Source organism: Canis lupus, chromosome 12 (assembly GCF_048164855.1).
Source record: "Canis lupus baileyi chromosome 12, mCanLup2.hap1, whole genome shotgun sequence".
Taxonomy (NCBI): domain Eukaryota; kingdom Metazoa; phylum Chordata; class Mammalia; order Carnivora; family Canidae; genus Canis; species Canis lupus.
This window is the reverse complement of record NC_132849.1, coordinates 39,717,740-39,744,164: the sequence shown is the minus strand read 5'-3', so window position 1 is coordinate 39,744,164 and position 26,425 is coordinate 39,717,740. Positions and strand designations below refer to the sequence as shown.

At 32.3% G+C, this 26,425-nt stretch overlaps 1 protein-coding gene across 2 annotated transcripts in view; it reads right to left on the bottom strand.

Annotated features, from left to right (window-relative positions):
- Positions 1 to 8,005: 8,005 nt before the first annotated feature.
- Positions 8,006 to 26,425, bottom strand: part of MEMO1 (mediator of cell motility 1) — a 122,079-nt gene continuing 103,659 nt past the window's right edge. For both annotated transcript variants that reach the window (XM_072770609.1, XM_072770610.1), the window contains exons 8-10: positions 20,140 to 20,216; positions 10,061 to 10,165; positions 8,006 to 8,674 (exon numbers count right to left, since the gene is read on the bottom strand). In XM_072770609.1, the coding sequence (XP_072626710.1) occupies positions 8,543 to 8,674; positions 10,061 to 10,165; positions 20,140 to 20,216 (314 nt within the window). In that variant the 3' untranslated portion in view covers positions 8,006 to 8,542. The remainder of the gene's footprint in view (positions 8,675 to 10,060; positions 10,166 to 20,139; positions 20,217 to 26,425) is intronic.

The following is a 26,425-nucleotide window of genomic DNA, read 5'->3' as shown; positions in this document are numbered from 1 at the left end:
ATTGATAATTAACATGTGCCTAAAACGGATGTTTCTCCCACTGTTTTTTAAACATACAAAACCCAGTATTCTTAATTCAAAAAAGATATCAAAGAAGTATAAAAGATAAACTTATAATGCAATTTAACATAGAGTTTATTCAAATTATAAACTCCATATTCCTGAATCCTTAATAAAAATCACAAAAAATTATTTATTTTTTAATTAAGTAAAGCTCAATGCCCAACATGGCGCTTGAACTCACACCCCCGAGATCAAGAGTCACATGCTCTACCAGCTGCTCCAGCCAAGTGTCCCAAAAGTTTAAATAAGAATCATAGAAAAATCTTTGGGGAAATTACCCAGGAACTAAATTTATCCTTACAATCAGTGTTAGTCAAGGCTAATTCTGGTCCCTGATTATGAATAAGCAGGTCTTGGTAAGAAATGAGAAAGTAGGATCCAAGCAGTTAATAATCCATAATTTTGGTTGAACCAAATTCCATTTAATTTCTACCAAAAAAGATAACCCATTGTGTCTTTCTTAGGTTATTTAGATAATGGACCTATATTACTTTTTTAAAAGAAAAGAACAAATAGATCTGGTAGTACAATTTCCACCTAAAATATTTAGCTTGTATTTTTACCTAAGTTTTTTTACTGTGAATCTTTCCTTTGCTATGAAATGAAGCTAAGGAAATTAAATTGAACATGGATGCAATTATGAGACAAGCTAAAATAGAATACTACAATACTTGTTTTAGATCTTGTTCAAAATAATAATTTTTTTCTAAAATTTTCTTTATTTGAGAGAGAGTACAGAGGCAGAGGGTAAGGGAAAAGCAGAATTTCCACTGAGCAGGAGCCCAATGTGGTGCTCGATCCTGGGATCCTGGGATCATGATCTAAGCCAAAGGCAGGTGCTTAACTGAATGAGCCACCCAGACACCCCAATAATTGTCTTTTTAAAAGAAATCTTTCATATCTAGCATGAGTACTAGTAATGACTTATTTCCGAAGTCAAAAGTATTTTAGGTGGTCCCAGAAAGAGACTCTGAAGACCAGGATTTTAAGACAAGAAGCTCATTTAGGAGTTAATCCCAGGGAACACTGATAAAGGAATGGAAGTGAGACAGTGAAGAGGGGGAAGAAAATAAAGAGTACATATTTAAGTTTCCTGCTTTGGGCAATGAAGTCTTGTCCCACTGGAAACTCCAGGAGACAATGTGAAACATGCCTCAGAGTGTCACCAGAAGGGCAAGGAAGCTAGAACAATTATCTTCCAATTCCCATCCATCACTAGCTGAGGGGTGCTCCCTGGGCATTATCTTCCTAGCACTTCCAATCTTCCCTGTGTACAGGTGAGAAAAAAATCCATGGAACAGTCACAGGTGTTTGCAGAACACTTTATGCATGGACTGGAAGGGTGAGAGCCAAGTGTCTGCTGCAAAGTCTCAACATCAGTAACTCCCATACCAAATAACTTCAGTTTCATTTTTGTCAGTGTCCCTTTACACAACGGCAGTGCATTTTGATGATATAAGCAACAGAATAGAATTTTTAGGCCTTCCAAGAAAAGAAAATAGAAGTCTTCAGAATTATTAAAAATATGGAGTACTTTAATCCATCAAAAGAAGTCTATTTCTACCTAAATTAATCAAAGTAGACATGTACATGAATGGTTCCCATTTTTATTAAAGTTGCAAAATCCCATCACTATTTGAATTCAACATACCTCAAAGAGCCAGCACCAAAAACAAAACATAGAGTAATAAATAATATGGTATAGCATTTGTAACATACAGACTGAAAATTAGAGGAGCTGAATTCTTGTCCTCGCTCTGATACTAACTAGCCATGCAAACTTACCTAAGTCATATTATTTGTATAGGCCTGCCTCAGGTTCTCTATCAATAAAAATAAGGCAAAAATGTCGGGCATACTTATTGAGATTAAGAGGAAAGAAAAGGTTGTGTAACTTTTAAAAATGAAAAGTACAATATATTAAACAAGGTATCTTATTATTGTCATAAAAAAATCAAAGGTGGAAAGTAGTTATATTATTCAATTCTAACTCACGTCAATAAAGAAAGAAACTAAAAAAAAAAAAAAAAAAAAGAAAGAAACTCTGCTCTAAGAAAGAGCAATGACTTGTTTCAGGAAATCAGTGGCAACTCACCAGCAAAGCTGAAAATGAATTCCAGTGAAAATGAGTCCACAGTATCTTTCTACTTGAGAGTTGGCTGAACATGTCATTAGGCAAACAGCTAACGCAGATTCTAATTAATTGTCTTTAAAACTTTATACCAAATGCCAATAAACACCAAAAGATATTGCAAAATATGAGCTAAGAACCGTGGGCCAGTGGTTTCAAATTCACCAGATCACTTACATACCATTCATTTCATTTTGCACTACAAAGAGCCTGCGAATATTAAATTCTACCATCTTTTAAAATTAGTAAAGAAGCTGGTTTTCACAATTAAAACTGAAAATGGAAAAAGTCAATTTAAAAAAGTGCTTCCAATTAAAAGGTTTATGCTTTCCTGTCTTTCAGAAGACACTTCATTTAAAGATTGCCTTTGGTTCTCCTTGCTTTAAAATTCATCAAAATTGAACAAATACAAAACTGAATGTCTCTTTTGTTAGATTCAAATCAATAAATTTTAAACGGAAAGAAAACTTCAGGAAAAAATTTCCATTTATAAAATGTTTAAGCTAAAAATACATTTATTAAATCTTGTTCAACAGTCTAAGTACTTATTTTAAAATCTCACCAAACTCTATCATTGGTATGTCATTTGTATATCATTCTCATTTTTTTTAGTTTTCATCATGTTTTATACTTTTTACTTTCATCATGTTTTATACTTTATACTTTTATATATAACATCACATTTAGTAAATAATTCAGAGAATATTGTGGTCAGAAAAATAAAAATATTTTCTACAAGTTGCACTGGCAGATTTAAAGATCAGAATTCAGGTCTTGCTCAATGCTGAATACACCTGGACTTTAAAAGCTTAATAATGGTATTTATACGCTCTTTGGTTTCATTATTACAATGACAGGAAAGAAAAAGGACTACAGCTAGTAAAGTTACAACCTCACCATACAGTATGAAATATGCATTTAAACATAACTTACAATTTATAATGAAAAATCAACTGTATTATATTATGGCTTTCAAAATCAGAAGAACTGGCTTTTAAAGTTTTTTCTATTATTTTATAGGGTGAAGGCCAAAACATTACATTAGAATTAAACACATACACACATACACAATTAATGTGATACATCTTGGGCACAAACCACTCTGAAATCCCTAGAGAACCTTGAAATAAATGACAAATCTAAAACTCTAAAATTACTGACATAGTATCCCAACAAGCAGCATGTATCAATAAACTCATGATAGGCAAACAAGTTCCATCCACAACAGTGACTTTAAAAAGGCAGAAGTCCTGGTTAGCAGCACTACCTAAGGGTACTTTTACCAAATGTACAGCACAGTGATAATAGGGTGACATGATACTCAGTTGTATTTATAGAGTAAGAGAGAAAGAAGGCAGAGAGAATTTATTTGCCAGCTCCTCTTGATTCCCTTCCTAGTATTCTGACATTCACAGGTGTAAAAAGAGCAAGCTCCCTCAATACCCTTTTTCTGCTACGGATATGGCTCTGTTTTAATGTTCAAGAAGCACCTGTTTAAGAAAGTCAAGTCATTGATTTGAAAACCAACTTAAATTTATTTTAGTAAATAGAAACCTCTAGCTTGTACTTAAATGTTTTAATTAAAGCAAAAGTATATTATCATTCTGAGGGTCCAGTGTTCCACCACTAACAAGCAACAATCATCAATTTATAATCTATATTGAAAGTGAGTGCTAAATGATCAAAATTAATTTCTATTGAAAAATTATTGCCCTTAATAGTTTTATACACATGAAATAAATTCCATTTTATTTGTACTAATTCCATTAGCTTTTTTTCAGCTTGGTATTCCATAATTTTATATCTACACCAATAATATACCCGTGTGATGCTGATGCTGATAGTATAGGATCCTACTTTGAGAACCACTGATCTAGCTTTTGAGTACTTCCAATGTTTTTTGAGGACAGAGTTCATTTGCATTTAGAAATTCTCACAGAGAACATTAAATGTGGAACCAGAAACTTCCATTTCTTACTTTTATCATTTAGAACAACACAGAACAATCTTATTTCTTCCTATACATGGGAGTCACTCAAATATTTGAAAAATTCCCTCTCTTTAAACTTATCTTCTCTAAAATAAGTATTACCAATTTCTTTGACTGCATCCCACTCTGCATAGCATTCAGGACTTCCATCATTCCAGATGCCTCCCTATGAAGACTACAGTTCATAACATCCCTCTTAATATGTGGCACTTACAATTTAACACAATAATATAAAAGCTTTAGACTGAATGTCAGAGTGCCCGTGGCTTATTACACTTGCTAATCAATAATAGTTCTATAACCACATTAGGACTTAAAAGTCAACTGTACCATAGCACTTCCCAACTGCCAGTCGATGGACTAATACTACTCTTCAATGAAGTTTTCATTGATCCAGAGTAAATGAAGACAGAACAGTGTTGTAATTTTTCCATCAACTTAAAAAGTTGCTCAAGTTAAATAACCGTCTTTTATTCTGAGTTTATGCCCTTCCTAAATATTAGGGGTTTCAGTTGAGGGGCTGAATACTAAAGGATTGTGATAGAAGATGGTAGTTATTTTTCCAAAGTCTTTACTTGGCAAAATAGAGTCCTACATTTCACAGTCTCTCTTAAATTATTGGTGTATGTCCTAGAATACTCAGGTACAAAGGTTCATCTTATCCAACCTCTAATACCTTCTAGGTAGCCAAGTGCTTACAATAATCTTTATAATTTCCAACAACCAATCACAACCTCTACTCATCATTCTTTTCATTAATTTATGGCAGCAGAGCAAACCTCTCAGTGGTCCTCGGCAAACAAAAGGGCTTCAAAGTGCTTTAAAATATTAGTTCCTAAGACTTCCTAGTTTCCTTTACCTACTTCCACTTCCCATTATAATTCTAAATAACACTCAAACCCAGCCAAGTAGACTACATCAAATTAAGAGAGGGTTAGGAATCATTTGCTGCAGTTTAAATTACTAGCCAGTAATTTGAATTACAAGTAAACTATAGGATCTAGGACTGGAGACAGTAAACTATGACCCACAAGCAAATCCAAGAGTCTTTCTTTGTGAAGTTTGAGTGAACCAGCCACACCCACTCACGTACACATTGCCTCTGGCTGCTTTTGTGCTACAGTGGCAAAGATGAATAGTTGGAACAGAGACCCTATGGCCTGCAAAACCCAAAATATTAGGAACTGGTCTTTCACACAAAACATTTGCCAACCTCTAATCTAGGGCAATGGACAATACTTACTACCAAAGAAAACTTTGTGACCTGCAACAATGATCAGTAATGAACTCAGGACCTACCATCCATAATGGAATATCTAAATATGAACACTGGAGTATCTGGATAGTCTTTTATCCTACTCTGTGTGATGATTTGTTGCCCACCCAAGACAAAGTATTTACTTACCTGCTCACTGAGCTAATCTTTAACATACATTTCTCAAGGATTCACTAGTAGAATAGTGAAGAATCCATGAATATACTGCTCTGTGCAATCTACGGTTAAAAAAAAAGTTGCTGCAAATAACTCAAAAGTATACAATATAGCAGAAACTGTACAGAACTACACAATAACTTCTTTTACATTTTAGATTTCAAATACAAAACACTTTCAAGGCACTTAAAGTAGAAAAGTTTAAGTTCAACAATTTAGGTAACATTAACTGCATTAAATAATGCAAATTAATTTCCCTTTTGGGTTAAGAAAAGACTTTCATTTTTACATATGTAGAGTTGAAATCAAGATAAAACTTCTAATTTAATGATGTAAGTTTTTAACATACTAGAATGTGCTTAAGATATCACCTCCACATTTTACAGATGAGACCATCTCAATACAACATGAAATATTTATGGTAAGAGAACTAATTACTGGCACAGACAACTAGAACTCACTACTCAACTATCAGTTTGGAACTCTTTATACTTCATGACTAAGTATAAAAGATATGTTCATATCCTAGGAAAGGGTGGAGTGATGTTGAAATATTCTAGAGTTTTAAATGTACAGTAAACATATTCACAGGGGTACAGCCCACTTAACCTAAGCAACCCTTTTGTGAATTTTATTAATCAATCAACTACAAAATCACAGAAGGAAAAAAAACTGATTCATGGTAAAGCCACTCTTATTAGAATGATGAAAAAGAACAACCAATCATATGCTTAACAAATTGTCAAAAATTTTTAAAAATCATAATCAGTAACTGGGGAAGAGGCAGTATGAGGGGTATTCATGTATTATTAATTTGGTACAAACTTGCTGAAGGGTAATTTGGCCATATTTTAAAGTGCCTAAAAAGTTCTCACCATCTAAACCAATTATCCCACTCCCATGAATATATTCTAAAGAACTAGTCTATTATAGAGTTCAAATTTTACATACAAAGATGGCCATCCCACTATTATTTATAATTGTGAAATATTAGAAACAATCTAATATCCAAAGAGAGAACTGGTTCAATCGTGGTGTATATATTCATACAATAAAATATCAGGCAGCCATTTTTAAAAAATCACATTTTCAAAGACATGGGGAAGTACTTAGGAAGTCAAGTTATAAAAAGTAGGGTATACAACTATATGGTCAGTATAATCTCAATTTTGTTATGCACACACACAAACACATATACACACTCATACATATAAATAGCATAGACAAAGACTGAGAGGAAATACAAAAAATATTAACAGTGTTATCTCTGGATAGTGAAATTGAAGATAATTTTTTCTCTTCTTTAACCTTTTCAGTACTTTCTAAATTTTCTGTAATAATCATGTATCAGTTTTATACTCAGAAAATAATAAAAATTCACTCTGCAGTCAATCTTGAAATTTTTATAGTCTATATAATAAATAAGGAATAAATATTTATAGTACTCAAAAGTATACCTAAATGATGGGAAATAAATCATTAATACGTAAGAGTATAATTTCCATACATGTATAGAGGATAATTTTGAATCCAAAAGATAACATCATTTTTTCTCAACTCTTGAGTATAGAAAGTTGATACTTAGTAAATAAGAAATGCAAATCTTTAAATAAAATTGGTGCAAGGCATCTAAAAATTGTGCTATTCTGGCGTAACACTGAAGATACAAATGCTCTCCAATGTAATGTAGATACCCATGTTAGGTTGAAATAGGTATAATCTAGTACATGCATGGTGGCCAATAATTAACTAATCAAAGTATTTTTTTTCTCCTGAAGTGACTAGAAATGGTCTATGCTAAAAAAAGAAATACAACACCATACCATTATTTTAGTTGGAAGAGCCGCACCAAAAATAATGACAAAAAATTTGTAAAACTATAAGAAAATCCAGTGGTTTTTTGTTTTTGTTATCGTTAACAATTTCTTGCTAAAAATTCAAGTAAGAGAGTCAAATTGCTTAAAGCACTAAAAAAGCACAGCAGTAGTGTATGGTCTGCAATGATTTGAAAATCACTAAGAACACTCTTCATTCAATGTTTCCTCATTTGCAGACTACTGCCTATCAAACACGATCTTTGAAGGGAAGGACTACATCTGTGTACTTTTACCAATCTTGAATTTATATTCTATTACAATATAGTAATGACACAAGGTGATGTCACACACAAAAAAAGCAAACTGTATGTAATTTTAAAAACTAACTTGAAAATATGATTCTAATATCTGTGATAAAAAAAATCACATAAATATGTAAAATACAAAATGCATCCTAACATATTTTTACATGAGCTGAAGTTTACCACTTTTAACATAAAAATTCTGAGATGGAATTAATAAAAAAACAATTTTTCATATGTACCACAGAGCAATAAGTTTAAATCAGACTATTTTGAGTTGTGTAGCCCTTTATTAGCAACTAAAATAGAAGGTATCTGTTGTACAACACGGGTAGTAATTGACTATAACTGGAGATTTATTATATTCTAATACAGATCATTTATAAATGCAATTTCTTTATTAAAAAGCTTCCACCCTTTTTTTGTTTGTTTGTGTACAATTTGCAAAACTATTCTGAAAGCGGAATATATGTGCACAAGTCTGCAAAGAGTGCAAATTTAGGATATGGTAAATGCTTTACAAGTTACTTTCCAAAAACTGCCACAACTGGGCCTTCACATTGCCATCTTTTTTGATCAAAATATTTTGATGCCAGCCTTCCTTCCACTGCCCTATACTATAAAGCATTTTTTAATGAATTGAAATTAAGGAAGGACTACACCTACTAGAAAAGAAGAGAAGAAAGTTCTATTAGTTTGAGGTTTCAGAATCCCCCCAAACCAGGACCAGTATCTTGGTAAGGGCTAGGCTGGGACCCCGGACAGAGAATGAGTATGTGCAGGTGGCATCCCTGAGGATTCAGAGCTTCAGTGGACCGTGAGTGCTCCCGCTGCATAACTCACTGAACTGTCTTGCCAGTTTCTACACTGGCTTGACTGGGCATAATTCAAAAAGGAAAAGCTCATATTCATTCCATTCTTCTGGAGCTCTGTGATAGCCTAGGGGAAAAAAAAATTGGTTATGACACACCTTAAATAAAAAGTGAACACTCTTTGAATGTGCTGGTAGCTTAACTTTGTCCACTTTACAACTGAAGCCTTGATTTTTTACTCTTTTCTTAATTTGTTTCTTGAATTTCTTATTGTATCATATTAAACAGGAAAAAGAGAATTCCTTATTTCATTCTCTCAAATAATTTCCCCTAGTCTAGCTTCTTGATAAATATCAGTTATCTTCCACACTACCTTTGTTATATTTAATAAGGCCACTTCAAGAAAAATATACCTTTTTCCTTACTCTAAACCAAATCACAGCCACTTCTGTCACTTTGAAATACTGTCTCTTCTTTGTCTGACTTTGACTAAATTTGAAATATATATAAATTAATTTCCAGATGTAAGAATTAAGCCAGGATTTTTACTTTAATTAGGGGCTGGTTCATCATTTATTTTATTACAATTTTATTTGAGCCAATACAGACTTTAGGAATTGGTGTAGCTTAGTTTAAATTTCAATAATTAGTTTATGCCCTTAACAGGCTTTTCTTCCAATCAATACCACTAAGAGAAAACCATTTCTAAAAACCCACAATGTACTATCTTTCAAATTACACTAAACTACACTGTAGTGTAGGTTCCTACCCTACCTATTCTAGGCCAACATCATCTTCTCCATTATTCTCTGTCTCTCCAAACAATAAACACAACTATAAGAAAATCCAGTGGTTTTTTGTTATTTTTGTTTATAGTTATTGCTTCCTCTTCCGATTCTTGAGTATACATACACTTTCTTAAAAAGTCTCATATTTTCTTTCAGGAAAGCCACAGTGTTTTATTTATTAGAGGAAAAGTTAATATTATTATCTCTTTCAAAAAGTCAGCTACTTGAAACTTCCATCTCTTATTATTATTTACATGAAATTTTGTTGTAAGAGAAAAACGTATACATGCTGTCTTGTGTTACATTTTATGAATATGTGAAGTTCAAAAACAGAATCTTCCATTTATTTTTATAGAGTCTAGAACATTAAATAAAACAAATTAATAAGGTTACTTATTATCAAAGGTTACTTTTGTTTATTTTTGTAAAGACTATATTGGAATTGGCTGTGAGTCAAGAGAAAAACTAGGCTTCTATTCTAAACAATTTTTCTATATTTAAAGAGAGTACTGGCTTATCTTGCATTAACAAATAACTTTATCCATGTAAGCAAAATAATGAAAAACTTAATTATCTTAAAGGTACTAGAAAGGAAATTTACTATATGTACCTAAAACCAACAGTCATTAATAAAATATCACAGATGATAACAATTAAGATATTTTGAAACATCATGGGATCAAATATTAAAATGTTAAAAATCAAGCCTTCCTAAAAATACTCACATTTAATAACACCCCAATGGGATGTCTTCCACATATAGTATTATGGTATTTCTTCAAGTAATTGCTAAAAGATACAGGGTCTAGTTGTTCTATAATACTCATACCCTAAAAAAAGAAGAGAAAAAGAAAATGAAAGAAAAAGAAAAAGGTACACAACTTATTATTTCGTAATTATATTTTAAAACTGTTACTAAGAGCCAAATATCATAATTTTTCAATTAAGGAGAAGTAAAGAAAACACATTAAATAATCCTTGTGAAGTATCAAACTCATTCATCATAGGTAATCTCATTATAGTCAGCTCTCAACAATATGTACACTTCATTAGCAGAAAACTTTCAGTCCTCAGTTTAGTTTTTTCTGATCTCCTGCTATGTTTCCACACCACTATCATCAGTCATTACTTAGTTGACAATCCTCAAACATTTCACAATCTTACATCTTTCTTATATAAACGTATTTACAAAAGTAAATCTGTTGTGAAAATTAAATTTTCTATATGGCTGTTTTTTCCCATAACCGTTTTATTTCTCTTACGCATAAATAATTAAGGGTTTACTGTAATTTAGCTAATTCCATAACATACACTTAAATATCAAGAGTGTGCAAGGCATTCTGAATTACCAGTATGTTAAAAAACGAAGATACCAGTAAGAAAAAGGTTAATACATCTTTAATTAATTTAAAGCTCATAAAAGACAAATGCTTAAGCAAAATAGGCCTTTTATGAACTTTTTTAAAAAGTGTTTTAGCTCTTTGTGCACCTAGGTGGCTCAGTCAGTTGAGTGTCCAACTCTTGATTTCGGCTCCGGTGATGATCTCATCAGGGTCATGGAATCAAGCCCTTTATCAGGCTCCACACTCAGCAGGAAGTCTGCTTGAGATCCACTCCCTCTGTCCCTCCCACCCTTCTCATGCTCATGCTCACGCACGCATGTTCTCTCTCTAAATAAATAAATCTTTAAAAACAAAAAAAAAGGAAAAAAAAGCTTTTCATCTCTTTATACTTCCAGCTAGAATGCTTTAAGATTTTGAGAATCAAAAACTTTAAGACTACTACTAAAAAAAAAAAAAAACTACTATAAAGATAACCACTATGACTTGGGAATTTATTCACACTAAATTCCATACTCTGCAAATGCATTCAAATAATGTATTCATAATAAAATAATATAGAGCAACTTTAATCAAGCAAATAAATCAATGATTCTCACTCATTCATTCACCAATTACCTTACCTTGTTTTCTTATTGAGGTAAAATATTTTACATTTGAGTTCAACAAACTGGATTAACATACTTTGAGAGAAATGTAAATGATGATTTAACTAGGGAATCAACTGATATATTTTGTGTGGTTTTTAAATTATATTTCAACATGTTTTAAAACAACTGCAGTAGAAAAGCACCTAATCAGATGAACACATCTGAAAAATGACAGTAATCAGTAGGTGACATAAAAATATGGCAGTGGCAGCATCAAATTTAATTTTATAAAGAACCTGTTATCAGAGCATCCAAGTTGTTCATAAACATCATCACACTTTCCTGCAAATATGTAAGACAGATAGGTGTGTGCATGTAATCAACTTTCATTTGATTGCACATCAATTAGCCACTTCTAGATTTGTCCACAACCAGTGTATAATGCTAAGCTGTTTTCCCCGCAAATTAGGAGGCTTCCAGGTCTACAGTCTTCAGTGACATTTGGTACAAGTTCAGAGAAATATGAACAAACTTAAAAACTAAACCTAAGATAAACAATAGTATAATTCTAAAGAAAAATCACACAATATATTTCCGAGCCAAGTAGTAGTGCAGAGATGGAGTTAAACAAATCTCTTCCACATATATGGATAATCAAGATATAACTCCCTAAAGATGAAGGTACTGAGGCATAAATCAGATGAAGAGCTTGCCTCTAAATTTCTAATCCGAGGCTATTTCTCACTGACTAGTCTGCCTCATGTAGCATAAGAGACATACCAACAATTCTTAAGAAGTCTCACATAGCTATAATTTGTACACACATTTTAAGGAACTTTTAATGTTCCTGAATTAAGTCTAGGACAGTTTACTTTAAATAGAATTCTACTCATTAATACATGATATGACACTGAGGTTCTGATGTACACCTTAATGCTAAAATCTTAAAGCACATCTTAAACAAACTTACCACATTTATATACTGATGTGAAGAATTCAGAAACAGGAAAACTAATGAAAAAATTTGTTGAAAACAAAGAACTCACGAAATTTCGTATAGAAAGATAAAAAGGTCATTAATGCAGAGAAGACACTACTAAACAAAGCGTTTGAAATTAAGGTATAGTGGTTAAATTATAACAGGGAAAAGAAAAAATGGAGATGATGGAAGTTAAGGGATTAAACTTGAATTTTTAATTCCCTAAAGTGTGTTATGTACCGACTCATGCAAAAATCAATTCCATTACGATCAATTCTCTGACAAATAAAGACAATGAACAAGTATGCATTTTTATAAAGAAGGGATATAGAGAAAAAATAAGGCTTTCCTCATGAGTGAAATTCTCCAATTGGAAAATTCATAAAGTATGCAAACAACAGCAATAAAGATGGGGAGAAAGAGGACATCCATTAAGTAATACAGATCACTGGCAAATATAGTTTTGTATACATTTATATTTTGATGCTAACAATTTTTAAATTACTGTTACCAAAATCCCAAGAAGATGAAAATGCTAATTTGATACTACTGCCAACTGCCAAAATTCCAAGAAGAAGAAACAAAGCACTTCTCAAATATGCTTAACTCTTCTATTCCTTGAAATACTGGAAGATATGATCAGGGAATCTAATGTCTAGGAGATGAAAATCTTGCTTAGGGCCTAGCATATTGAGAATCTGCTCACATGAACTTAAATCTAATATGAAACAGTGGGGATCTAAAATACAAAGCAGACATCGTAAACACCAAAAGCCAATATCCAGTACGATTTGGGTTTCTGAGAAATTTAGCAGCTTCAGCAAGAAATCCTCAGATTGAAAGGTAACTCCCCACCTTGAGGGGGACAAGGGCAGAGGGAATCTATCATGCTGACTCTCCAAGTAATGAGTGAAAGCTTCTAATGTTAAATCCCAAGTGACAATCCTAAACTGAATAGACAGCTTTAACTGACAGAGCTGCAAATTCAGGACTCTGATAAGACAATAAAGATCTTCCCTTTTAAAAAAAAGTTTATATATAATAAAATATTTAATTTAATTTTAATTTAATTTTAAATTCTGTCACCCAGAAGCAATCTCCCTCTAAAGTAACAAACACAAAAAGAAAAGTATTTTACAGGCAAGATGGGAAACGGAAATATTGTGCTTTCTGTAAGAGGCATCAAGATAAAATCTTATAGTGAAAGAAATTTTGTGGGGGGAAAAAAATCACCCTAAAAGATAGCAATGCTAAGAAGCAATGTACTAACAAATAACTATCTTAAAAGATATTATAAAACCTTATACCAAAGACTACTAAAGAAACTACTGGTCTGAGTTCAAGGAAGCAGTATGAGTAGATAAATCTGAACAATTTCACTTTGAAAAGAGTAGAAAGAGGGATCCCTGGGTGGCTCAGCGGTTTAGCGCCTGCCTTTGGCCCAGGGCGTGATCCTGGAGACCCAGGATCGAATCCCACATCGGGCTCCCAGTGCATGGAGCCTGCTTCTCCCTCTGCCTGTGTCTCTGCCTCTCTCTCTCTCTCTGTGTGACTATCATAAGTAAATAAAAATTAAAAAAAAAAAAAGAGTAGAAAGAAAGAAAAGTAGCTGAAGTTCAATAATTGAAGTGACTACTAATAAATCTGGAAGGAAAAAACATTATAAGGATGACTACAATCCCATTTTCAGATTCTCTTTGCTAAATGCCCATAATGAAACATTGGTCTATATAAAAAGTGCAACAGAAAAAAATAACATGATCATGTAATACATAGATATAAAATACATATGTATGTACTTATGTATGGTTAATGTTTCCAGTATGTAGTATCAAAAGTTCACAAAAATCAATGTCTTAAAATACGTTCTGCTTTATAATTACTGAAATTACAAAGTACTACATACCAAAAATATGATCAGCAGCCAATACTATTTTAACACTTCCAGAATATACATCTCCTGTAACTCATTACTTTTTTCCCCACTTAATAACATTTGGAAGATCCAGTTTATCTTCCTAAAATTTTTATTTAGATTTTTTTTCACATCATTCAATTCCAAGATATTTAAATTCTAGATACAATTATTTTGCAATAAGAGGTACAGCTATTTTTCTTTTGTTTTAGAACTTAGAAACAGACTTTTCTGAAAACTAAAAAAGAGCCAAATCTAATTAATAAACTAATTTTGAACAGATTATACCTCAGATTTTATACTTAATTTTTCATCCTATCAAACTTTCAAGATGTGTAACAATTACAATTCAGAACTACTAACATGTTTTAATACTTATATAGAGAACCATCCAACTATATTTGCTTTAAAAAGACTACATATAGAAATTAAGATACTGGTTCTCAAATGAATGAAATTACTTTTAAATGGTACTTTAGAAAAGGAATACACAGAGAGATTTACCATTTGGTTATATAAATCAATTAAGAAAATATATAAATATATATATATATATACTATATATACACACACACACAAACATACATACAAGACTATATGTATAGACCTAATCATTCATATTACTCTTATTCTTATTTTAATCCATTTACTCTAACCTGCAGAAGTGAGTTATAACTTGAATTAAGAGTATGCTAATAAAAAAACAGAACACTTATAAGCCATTTAAAAATTCTATATAAACAGAAAGGGACCACAAATATCAGACTCCAAGTAAATATCATATCAAATATTAAACTCAAACATATTAATAAGAACCAAATACTCAATGTTCAGAAATTATATTCCAGACATTTAAATAAAAATTTAAAAATTATGACCTGGTTATTTTGGACATCTAAAGTAAGGTTGTCAGATGCAGATTCAGAAGTCAATCTTAAACTTACTGGTTCTTTGTTCATTTTTTGGGCAAAAATTTATAATTTCAAAGACTTAGAAGCCACCAGAAAGGGCAATAATTGTAGGAGAATCATGGGAATCATGCCAATGGATAATTGTTGCCCTTTTTGCTCTTCGTCAAAGTAAGAAACCAAGGTCTATCTCTGTCTGATAATGTATCTCAAGAGAGATAAATAAAGCTACTCCTCTTAATATAAGCTAACAATCAATATAGAATTAGAAGAAAGGCTAAAAGGATAGTTAAATATGGATGTTTATACATAACACATAGAATGATAAATAATACTAAACTGTTTAAATGTGACCACAGTTCTAAAGAGGTGTAAGGGATACCATCATGTTCAGTGACTTCGGAGTACCAGGTAAACTAATGTTGTAGAGAAAACATCTCTCTGTGCAAAAAGCATCAATTCATGGATTTACAAATTCCTACATGTGCAAAATTAAATGCTGCCTAATTAGAGTTAACAAATGATTTAAAGAGCTGAATAGAAAACGAGAGAAGAGAGATAAAGAGGAAATTTGTTCTATTCAACAGATTGTGGCAATAGCAGGACAGTTCAAATTTATCTACAAAGCGAATTTAGGAATAAAAAGATTTGGGGACTCTTTCCATACTACCAGAAGGTGATCTCCAGGGGCACATATGTGCAAGTCTATTTTGAAAAAGTTCCACGGGTGACTGAAATTGTAAAGATAAGTTTAAGGATTACTATGGCAGACAATCTCCTCTCTACCCTGTCTCTAATTACCTGTTAGAACTCTCAAACTTACTCCAGACTTCTCCAGGTTTCAAAACACTATAGTCAATTCCTTAGCAAAGACCTTTTGAAAATACTTCTCAAAGTGATCTCAATCAAATCTACAAACTTCTTTTCACATCCACTAATGCCACCCCAAGTCCAAGTTGCTATCATCTCCCCGCTAAACTACTGCCCACGCCCATTGTTATTACTATTCCTGAGACTTCTGTAGAATCCATTCTCTACACAACCACCAGACTGACCTTTAAAATAATGTAACTACATCATTTCACTTCCCTTTGTACTTATATAAATTTCTTACCCTGGAATATAAAGCCCTACATTATCTGATCCCTGCTTATCCCTCTCTGGCCACAGTTTATACTACTCTTACTCTTATCTACTGTACTCCTGCAACACTGGCCCTTCATTTTTTTCTCCACCCACCAGCCTCTTTCCCATCAGGACTTTGCACAGGCAGTTCCTTCTTTCCAGAATGCTCTTTTCCTCTGATCTTTACTTGGTTTGCTCCTTATCATCTTTATCTAAGTTTAACGTTTCTCCTCAGGGAAGTCTTTCTCCAATCACTCAACCACCAATCATTTACTATTTCAAAACCCTTTCAATATTTTCTGTACAGCACACATCACTTTTGGAAACTAACTTATATATACCCTTACCTTTAAAAGAAAAAACAATGTATCTCCTCCTGTTAAATAAAAGTCCTGTGAGAACAAGTGTGTTTGTTTACTGCCATTATCTCCAATGGTGCCTAGGACTGTAAGTGCACTCAAAAATAACTGACAAAATAAAAATCCAAGTGCCTACCTGACATCTCCACTTGGGTATCTTACAGGCAACAGCAAATATAGAATATCCCTAATAGGATTTATGGTTTCCCTACCTCCAAAAACATCAGTCTTATCTTCTTATAAACCTAAGTGAATAGTACCAACACCCAACCAGGAGCGTAAGCAAGACATTTAGGAGTTATCTTTGATACTTCCTTCCCCAGCAAGTTCAATCAATCTCCAAGTCCCTTCATCAGTTTGTCTCTTACATATACTGAATATATCCACTCTGTCCCTCTCTCCCACCATCACCATCCCATCTACTGTCTAAATTACCTGAATTACCAAACTGGTTTACTCATTTCTCCTCTGACCTCCCTCCAACCCACCTGCTACAATGCGCTATATGATCTATTCAAATACAATCTGATTTTATCACTTTCCTATTTAATATCCTTTAAACAGTATGTTCTAAGGACACCTGGGTGGTTCAGTTGGTTAAGCATCTGCCTTCAGCTCAGGTCATGATCTCAAGGTCCCAGAATCAAGTCCCTCTTCGGGCTCCCTGCTCAGTGGGGAGTCTGCTTCTTCCTCTCCCTCTGCTCTGGTCCTGCTCTCTCACTCTCTCTTTCTCAAATAAATTAAAAAAAAAAAAAAAAAACCCTTAAAAAAATTTTTTTAAATGAAGAGTTTGTTCTAGATTCTCTACCTTCATTTCTCATCACTACCCCCCATCCATTTATTCACTGATTCACTCAGCAACTATATATATTGAGTACTTGGTGAAAAGCTGATACAAAATGGACAAAGATCCTGACTCATGAAGCTTGTAATCTAATAGGGGAGGTTATCACCAAACAAATCAACAAATAATAAGTCACACAGTAATTAATACTGAGAAGAAAACTTAAGTAGGATAAAGCCATAGAACAACTGTTCACCACAGGGTTATGATGAAAAATTGTGGGCACATTTTTGTTTGTCTCAGTAATTAGAAGATGCTACTGGGGGATTTGGTGGGTGGTGTCCAGGGATGTTAACTGTCCTATAATACAAGACAGTCACACACATAAATCATTGTTCTCATCCTATAACACTCTTGACATGTCCACAGAGGTGAAACTCTACTTTTATATATAAATATTCTATTTTATATATAAATACCAAGAAGTTTTGCATGGTTTTAATATACAGGAACTGCCATATCATATAAAGTGAGGGAAGGCTACCGTTTGTTTAGTTTACAATTTTACTAAGAATCGTTCACCATTTTAGAAAATCAAGTCACCCAGCAATACACCTTAGTAATATGAGTCACAAATATTAAAAAACTGTTTAGGTTTGGATAGCTGTATTTTTTAAAGATTTTTTTTAAAGATTTATTTATTTATTTATTTATTTATTTATTTATTTATTTATTTATTTATTTATGATAGGCATAGAGAGAGAGGGAGAGAGAGGCAGAGACACAGGAGGAGGGAGAAGCAGGCTCCATGCCAGAAGCCCGTCATGGGACTCGATCCTGGGACTCCAGGATCGCGCCCTGGGCCAAAGGCAGGAGCTAAACTGCTGAGCCACCCAGGGATCCACTGGATAGCTGTTATATGAATTATACAATGTGTAAGCATCTAACTACTTCATAATGTCTTCTAATATAGTTGGTATTATATCATTACATCATTAAAAATATATCATTAAAAATATACTATTTTATCATAAATTATTTTCTGTTTATTTCTTTCTCATATTATAGGTAGGGTATTTACTTGAATATATATATAGGAAGATTATATTCATTATTTCATTCACCTGAAAAATATCTGAGCATCTAGTAATGTTCTAATCATTATTCTAAGCACTTTGGGTATATCAAAGAATAAGATAAATTTCCTGACTAACAAAACTATAATAAATAAGTAGAATATTTAGTTTGTTGAAAGAAAAACTGCAGCAGGATAAAGTGGATTGAGAATGCTAAAAGGGTGGAATCTCTGATGCAAAATTAAACAGGGTAGTCAGTGTGTGCCTGGTTGGGAAGGTGAAACTGAGCAAAGCCACAACATGAGACAATCAAGTATAAAAAGAGTCAAAATCCTAAGCAAGGATCATCTATGTCACTCTCACAGCATAATAAGGAGAGCATACGTCCCGAGTATCTCTTGTATCTTTATGTCGGAATAGCTTCTAAGTCTGTTCAATGATTGCACTAAGTGAGAGACAGTATTTTCTCTTCTCAACATCTTTAGTATTTCACACAGTACCAGACACACAGGAGACACCCATTAATCACTTACTACATGAAAAAAATAAATGATGACATAACCGGAAAAATTTCCCAAGGCAACTGAGAACCAAGTCTCAGAAAAATAAGATTATAACTAGAAGCCAGAAAAGAATTAAATGTCTGACATGACAACATCATAAAGCCAAAAGAAAAGTCAGTAAATTAAGTCCAAACAAAATTCCAAAGGTAAAAGTGTATTAGGCCGTAATTGGATCCAAGTAATAAGATAAATTTAAATACAATAATATCTAAATATAATAAAATCTCCTAAGTAACTAAATTTCCATTCATTGCATTTGGCTTTTAATAAAATATACAAGGTATAACCTACCTATAGTTTTAAATCCAGATTCCTTACTAAAATATTTTATCTACTTCAGATACTTCAGACTAAATATTCTTGTATATATGCCAAAAAGCTTTCAAACAGTGGTAAAGTTGATTTCAACAGATCACAGACATAAAGTCTGACAGAGTTTAAAGACAATTTAGAGACCACCTATTCCAAATCTCTCATCTTAGAGATGACAAATTGAGGACTAGAGAAGGAGATGATCTATCAAAGGTCAGAGCCAATTAGTTATATATCTGCTATATTTAATATTCTGTTTATAAGTAAAAAAATAAAAAAAGAAAAGAAAAACTAAGATGATTTGTAGGACTTCTTAAATATGAAAATAAGTACTATGACTTCCATACTACTTTAAGGAAAATGACAGCAGGATCAATGTCTACTATACTCCTGGGCCAGATAAGAACATAATCATATTTTTAAATTCTATATTTAAAACAACAAAATGAAACACTATTTAAGAAAATCCAAATGGCCAAGAAATATAATTAGATAATAAAACAAACTTAGAATTTGCTACCACTGTTTCTGCTTAAAAGTAAATAATGGCATTAGTATCCTGTCATCCCTAAACTTTAGACACTCCCCCAAATAGCATCTAAAACCTGTATCTAATTTTTCTTAGTCTCATTAATCAAATAAAATGAAGATAAAGGAAATTTCAACTAATAGAAAAGGGGTTATTTTTATGATCAATATTTATATGACTGTAAACTCTATTTTGCACATTTAAAGAGAGGGAAAGAATTATTTATTAGTCCACTGTATATTTCACATATTAAGTCTTGAATCACTAATCTGAAATTAAAGAAAACACCTTAGAGCATTAAAACCCCACACCTGAAAGACTTACCATTTTATCTAGATGTTCAATGGATCTATAAATCTCCCCCTGGGATTCATCATAGTAACTGTAACGGAACCTTTGACCTTGAAACAAATATCATGTACAAAATAAAATAGGGAAAAATTAGAAGCTAAAAAGAAAGCAAGCGCTTACCAAATAATTTCAGTTCTCATGGAAGGCAAAGCACAGCTTAAGCCTCTGAGAGAATCATTCCCAAGAGCCCTTGTACATAAAAATAAAAGGCGTATTTGGGAAGGTAATAAGGAAATGATATATCACCAGTGTTTTATGATGTTAAAAACTACTTCAAACTGTAGAACCTTAAAGTCACGAGCAATACAAAAGACTAAGGAAAAAAAACAGCTTAAAAGTTAGAAGCATTGTTAAACATATCATATCTGTCTATAATAGAAGGTAAACCCAAAAGAATATGATTCAAGGAAGCTTGGTTTAAGAAAACTATCTCAATTTAACAAATCAATGAAAGTTTAGCTTTTGCTGCATAAATGCAAAGATTTGGTCTCTATTACAGAAAAAAAAGTGCAGGTCAGAGATATATGTGGCTTCTGTGATTTTTATGACCTCAATAAAAAAAATTTCTCATCCTTGCAAAACTCTCTACTTGAAAAATGATCAATACAAGTGCCTTAAAATAGGAGGCACAAAAGGATTAAGTACGATAGATTAAGTACAATAAATAGTCCTACTCTGACAATAAAATCTCAGTAAGAGTACAAGCACAGAACATTCAATAAGTTTAGCTCTTCTCCAAGAAACAGAGCAGGTAAACTGGAAGAAGCTTGAAAAGAAGAGAGAAAACAAAAGGCTCAGGTAATAAACTTTGCTTCCTGCTACAGTCATATAAAAACCAAAAGTTAAACATATTCATTATTAAATAATTGTGGTATGTTATTCCACCGTTCACGTTGTATTTCAGATACATCTACACTTGTATTTCTGTGATGCCTATATTTCTAAGAACTCATTACTTTTATATTAGTTATTTTTAAAGGTTCACCAAAATGCATTTTAAAGGGATGAGACTATACCAGTCATGTATGTACACACTCTGTGTCTTGTGCTTCATTTTTAGAGCAAAGTTCACATATATAATTATCATCCTCACACCTGAGAAGATGGGTTCCTTTGGCAGGATAATTATGATTTTTATGTTTTATTTTACTAAAAAAAATCATAAATGATGAGCAATGCAAAATAATAAAACTCTTTTGATGCTCTTTTTTTTGAAAAAAACACATAACCATTCTCAATACTTCCTTTACTTGTTGACGTTGATGTCTTTGATGGTCATCTTTCTAGAATATACTGTATTTTCTTTTTCACATTTTAACTTTTCACATACATTAATATGTACAAATTACTCATGTAGCAGTTCTTACTTTCCCTCAAGAGTTTCTATTAAATCAGTATTACATCTTGTAATTCATGTTATCCTAGAATCAAGCAATAAGGTTCTGAGACAATTATCTGCTTTCTGAATGTAACAACCTTTTTGGTAAACATTGAGGATTACTACATCTTGCCATAACTATGTGATCCATGACAGTCCTTGCACTAAAAACATTCTTAAAGAGTGACAATTCATCATTCAATGTCCCTATGTTAAATAACTCATGAGACATTTCTTCCAAAATTTAGTTAGGTATAATTTTGTTTTTCTTTACATAATGTATACACTTACTCCTACCTAATAGTAAGAACTATATAAATTGACCCTATTTTTCCCATTTGCCACTGGCTATCAGAAGGCTCAAAGTCAAATCTAAAGCCTGTTGCAGTAACTTTACAGATTCAATTCATATGTACTAATTTTCTACTTCTATTTCAAAGTTCTTTTGATAGAATTGTCCCAAATCTTTTGTGAAATGAATGAACAATTAAATGGATAACCTTAGACAAGAAACTTTTCACTGTCAACTGTAGTAATATTCTTGGAAGCGATGAAGATGAATATTCTTTGAACCTGAATTACTTCAGGTTTATACTAACACATTCTGTTTTACTTGCTTCAGGAGATAGCTGTCAGTTTTAGATGTCAATAATCCCTGTGACTGGAACATAACTGTCTAATCCAAAAACTGCTACTGTTCAGGTGGAGAGAAAAATGCATGTACTTTTTGAGAACCATCTGCTACTCAAAAGTGTTTTCTGCTGATTTCCAAGTTCAGAGCTATTGTTTCAAATAACTGAAGTTGGTCAAACCTGGCTTAATCACAGGTGAAAAGCCTAACTATATTTGGAAATGCTGCCTTGTTCATACGGGCCATTTTCAATGTCATTTTCACTTAAAAATTACTTCTGAAGTAAGAGAAAAATACATAAAATGTCTTGAATATTTTAAAATACTAAATCAACATGTGATTGAAAAAAAATGGCAAAATGCACAGGAAAAAAATGACTAAATGTTTAACATTTTGCTATCTACCACTTGCTACTCCTTAGGTAGCTACCTTGCATTTTGTAGCTAAAGAATCTAGTAGAAATCCACACTACATATAGCTACTACACTGAAAATCCACACTACATATAGCTACTACACTGAAAAAATATCTGACTTTAACAGCTCAAACTGTCTTAGAATAATCTTAAAAAAATTGTACAAGCATTTAAAAATTATTTGAGAAATTCATTCTGGTCAATATACATACATACAGAAAGCATCTAATCCAAAGTAAATAGTTTCCATCATCCTAACCTATATGTGTGTGGTGGGAGGGGGGGGAGGATGAGGGAGGATGTGTGCACGCGCACACACATGCACACGCAACTTTAGTTACACATCTCTTGGAATTTGAATGCAAAGAAAAATCTTTGTATCTAATTATTTTTTAAAAAGTTTATCAAGACTTTATTTAATGAGAAACGAAAGAAATGACAATACTAGCATAATACATTGTCCGTAAATGCACCTTTAATCAAATATTTACTGTTGATTTAAAATATATTATGATTTTTATGTAATTCACGAGCAGACATTTTGTTTTATAATGTGTCTAACATTCAGTAAAGCTTATGCATCTAAACTGAGGAAATACAGTTGCCTATGTACCTGGAGAACTGGACTTGTACACTTTCATAAGTATGAATAAAGCATATCACGTAGTAAGAGAAAATTACTTACCTGAAACTCATCCTTTCAGAAGGTACACTGGGAAAATGGATTCTCTGAGCCCCTGTTTCAACTCCAAGTATGAGCTTTCTAGCTTTAAGAGCCATTGACACTGCCCCTAGGGCAGCATAAGCTTTGGAGCTCCCCTAGTGAGTATGTCAGTAGTTTCTTCAGGTGCCTTCCCTCAGTTCTTTTCAAATTCAAAAGATGAGAGGAAAAATAACCCAAGAAAAAAAATCCTGTAAAGCAGAAACCTTACTCTTTGAGGGAAGGAGGGTAGCTCATTTGTGAATCCATTCCAGAGCACGCTTTCTGAGAAAAAGAAATACAGGTAAGTAATTTTCCCCATCTCCAAAGGTGACTGGTGATTCATGAGTGGATTCACAGAGTGCGGAGAGTAAGCTCCAGGGATGTCTGTGTGACACACGACAGTCAACTAATGAGGACACACAACAATGAATGGTACAAGAACCAACACTACTGTTTAGTACCTCCAAACACAAAGTAAACAAATATCAAATACCTCAGCATGAAGCCATACACTAGATTGCAGAAATAAACAGTGAGCTTGGAAAGTTCATCAATAGAGCCCCCAAAAGATGAGTGAACAAAACAGACTTCCAGACATACGTCCAGGAAAAACTGTACTGTTATACATTCACTTCATCACTTTAGGTTTCTAGGTTACAACATTTTCAATGATTTAACTTAACCCTCACAACAACCTGTGAGATAGATTATCAAGTCGCTCTCTACTAAGGACCTAAACTAGGGACGTTCATAATTGAAATTGTGAAAAACTATAGTCCTTTCATTCTAAACTCTCAATTATAAGGTTAAAAAATAATAATAATAACCTACCCTCCAACATGCAAAAGATCAAAACCTTAAATAGGTGAAATTAGTATGTATAAAATTTGAGAAGACAAATATGAAAGCTTGGATAAGATGTATTTCAGAAATCAGCTAAGTTACACTCAAATCAATTTAAATTATTTAGAAAATAGTAGTACCCTAGTATCTAAGAGACTAACAACAGAAAGGAAAAAGAGCAGACTGTATAATCTCTTGTTAATGTATATTAAACTAGAAATCTGAATAAAGATATAAATTTATAAATATTCTGAGGAATGCCACTTTTGATAGGTGACACATACTTATAGAAATTATGTAAATCTAGACAAATATAACTTTATATGTAAAAATCCAAAATTGCTAAAGTGAGTATAATAAATTTTATTCCTATTTTTAATAAAATAATTTATCATTAACATTTACCAAGTAAATTTACTGAAGTCAATTTGCACTTAAAACCACCATAAAAGGAAAATTAAATAGAATGAATCGACTTTTTAAAAAACCAATTTCTGTTAGATCCAGTTTCATTTAGAAACTTCTTAGAAGTTAATTAGAAATTATGTTAATGAAAGCTGTCAATAATCTAAATTTGAAAATATAAATTTCAGGGAAATCAAGGAAGTACAAATATTAACAGTATATATTATATGTAAGAATAAGAGCAAAAATGAAAGTTAGGAAAACAATGAAAATTCTACCAATTAGAAAAACTAAATTAGGCCCAGTCAAAATTCTCTTATATGCAGCTATCTTATATGACAAGAAACTTGATCAGAAAAAGTAGTGATAACATAACTTAACCATAGTAAAAATATTAGCAGCAAATGTCTTTCACTTATGCCACAATCCCTGGTAGTAGTGGGAAGGGTGAAATGAGGTAGGATCATGAACTGTTACTAGGAAACATCACCCTTTTGGGCTGACTAATGAATTTTCATGTGGATTAGACTAAGGATAGAATAAAAGGCAGAAATTGAAATGGTGAAGGTTTTTTTCTGGGGGGAGTAGGGGATTCAAATAAGGGACAGAAAGAGCATAATAGAATCTAGGTCTCCACTCTCCCTTGGCTTTTCCCACCCAAAAAGAAAATTTGAGAATGTTTTAGTCTTTCTACTTTTTCTCTAATGTCTTTTTCAAGTCCACACAAAATTTAAATGGGATCTGAAAGATGAACATCTTTAAAGCAAAGCATACACACAAAAAAAGTCACTCTTGTAACAGACATTGGCTAACAAGTAAAATCAACCAGGCAAAACCTTTCCAATCACATAATAGGTCTCCCAACTGTCTCTATCACCAAATCTCTTGGTTTATTTTAAACAGAAGCTGTACATAATAGAAACAATGACTAGAAATGAAAAATGCTGTCACTGCCAGTACTCTATTCAACAAAAACAAAATTCCTCTATATGTATCTGAGTAATTTGTCAACTGTACCATAATCAATTAAGCAATTTTTCTTCAAAAATTAGCTATTACAAATGTAATAGTGTGTTTGACAGTATAACTCAATGGAACTTTTAAGATCTCTGAGTATTTAAGGAACTAAATCCTTCCTGTGAAATTATTTAGAATTCAGGGTTAACATTACTTTGATATGGTAAAATCAATCTATACAGTATCTTTACCAAAAAACAAAACAAAACAAAACAAAAAAAAAACCCACAAAAACAAACAAAAAAACAGAAGAAGAAGAAGAAAAAAACCATTAAGAAATATCCTCACAAGAAAAAGCTAGATTTTTGAAATGGATGTATATCATTCATTAATTTAGAAAAGATGACCAAAGCCACCAGAGCACGTAATTTGAGAAATATGAAAATTTCTAAGACATTTTAACCCATAACTAGCCGAAGATTCGTATTAATTCAACTAGGCATATAAAATAGAAAATGAATCTTACTTTACAAGAATGACAGTTACTATTGTAGAAGGGGAACTACCAATCTTGGAATAGTATCTAATAGTATCTATAAGTACCTTCCACTTATCCCCAGATCTTTATCAAATTTCCTAATAAGAATTAGTACAGTGCTTTCCAAAGTACAAACTAAGCACTTTATGAGTATTGTTAGTGATACTAAAAAATATAAGCACTTGGAAAAGTTCTATTACTTAACGACCAAATGTAAATATAAATATGTTTAATCTCTGGATAATTCTCATAACTAACATCTACCAACCTTTGGAAATTTTGAGTTATCATCTGTAGTTATCACCAGGAAATCCTAGCTTACAAATTTAAACACCAGAATTTTCTAGAACACTGGAGATCAAATGGCCTAAATAATTTTCTAAGAATCT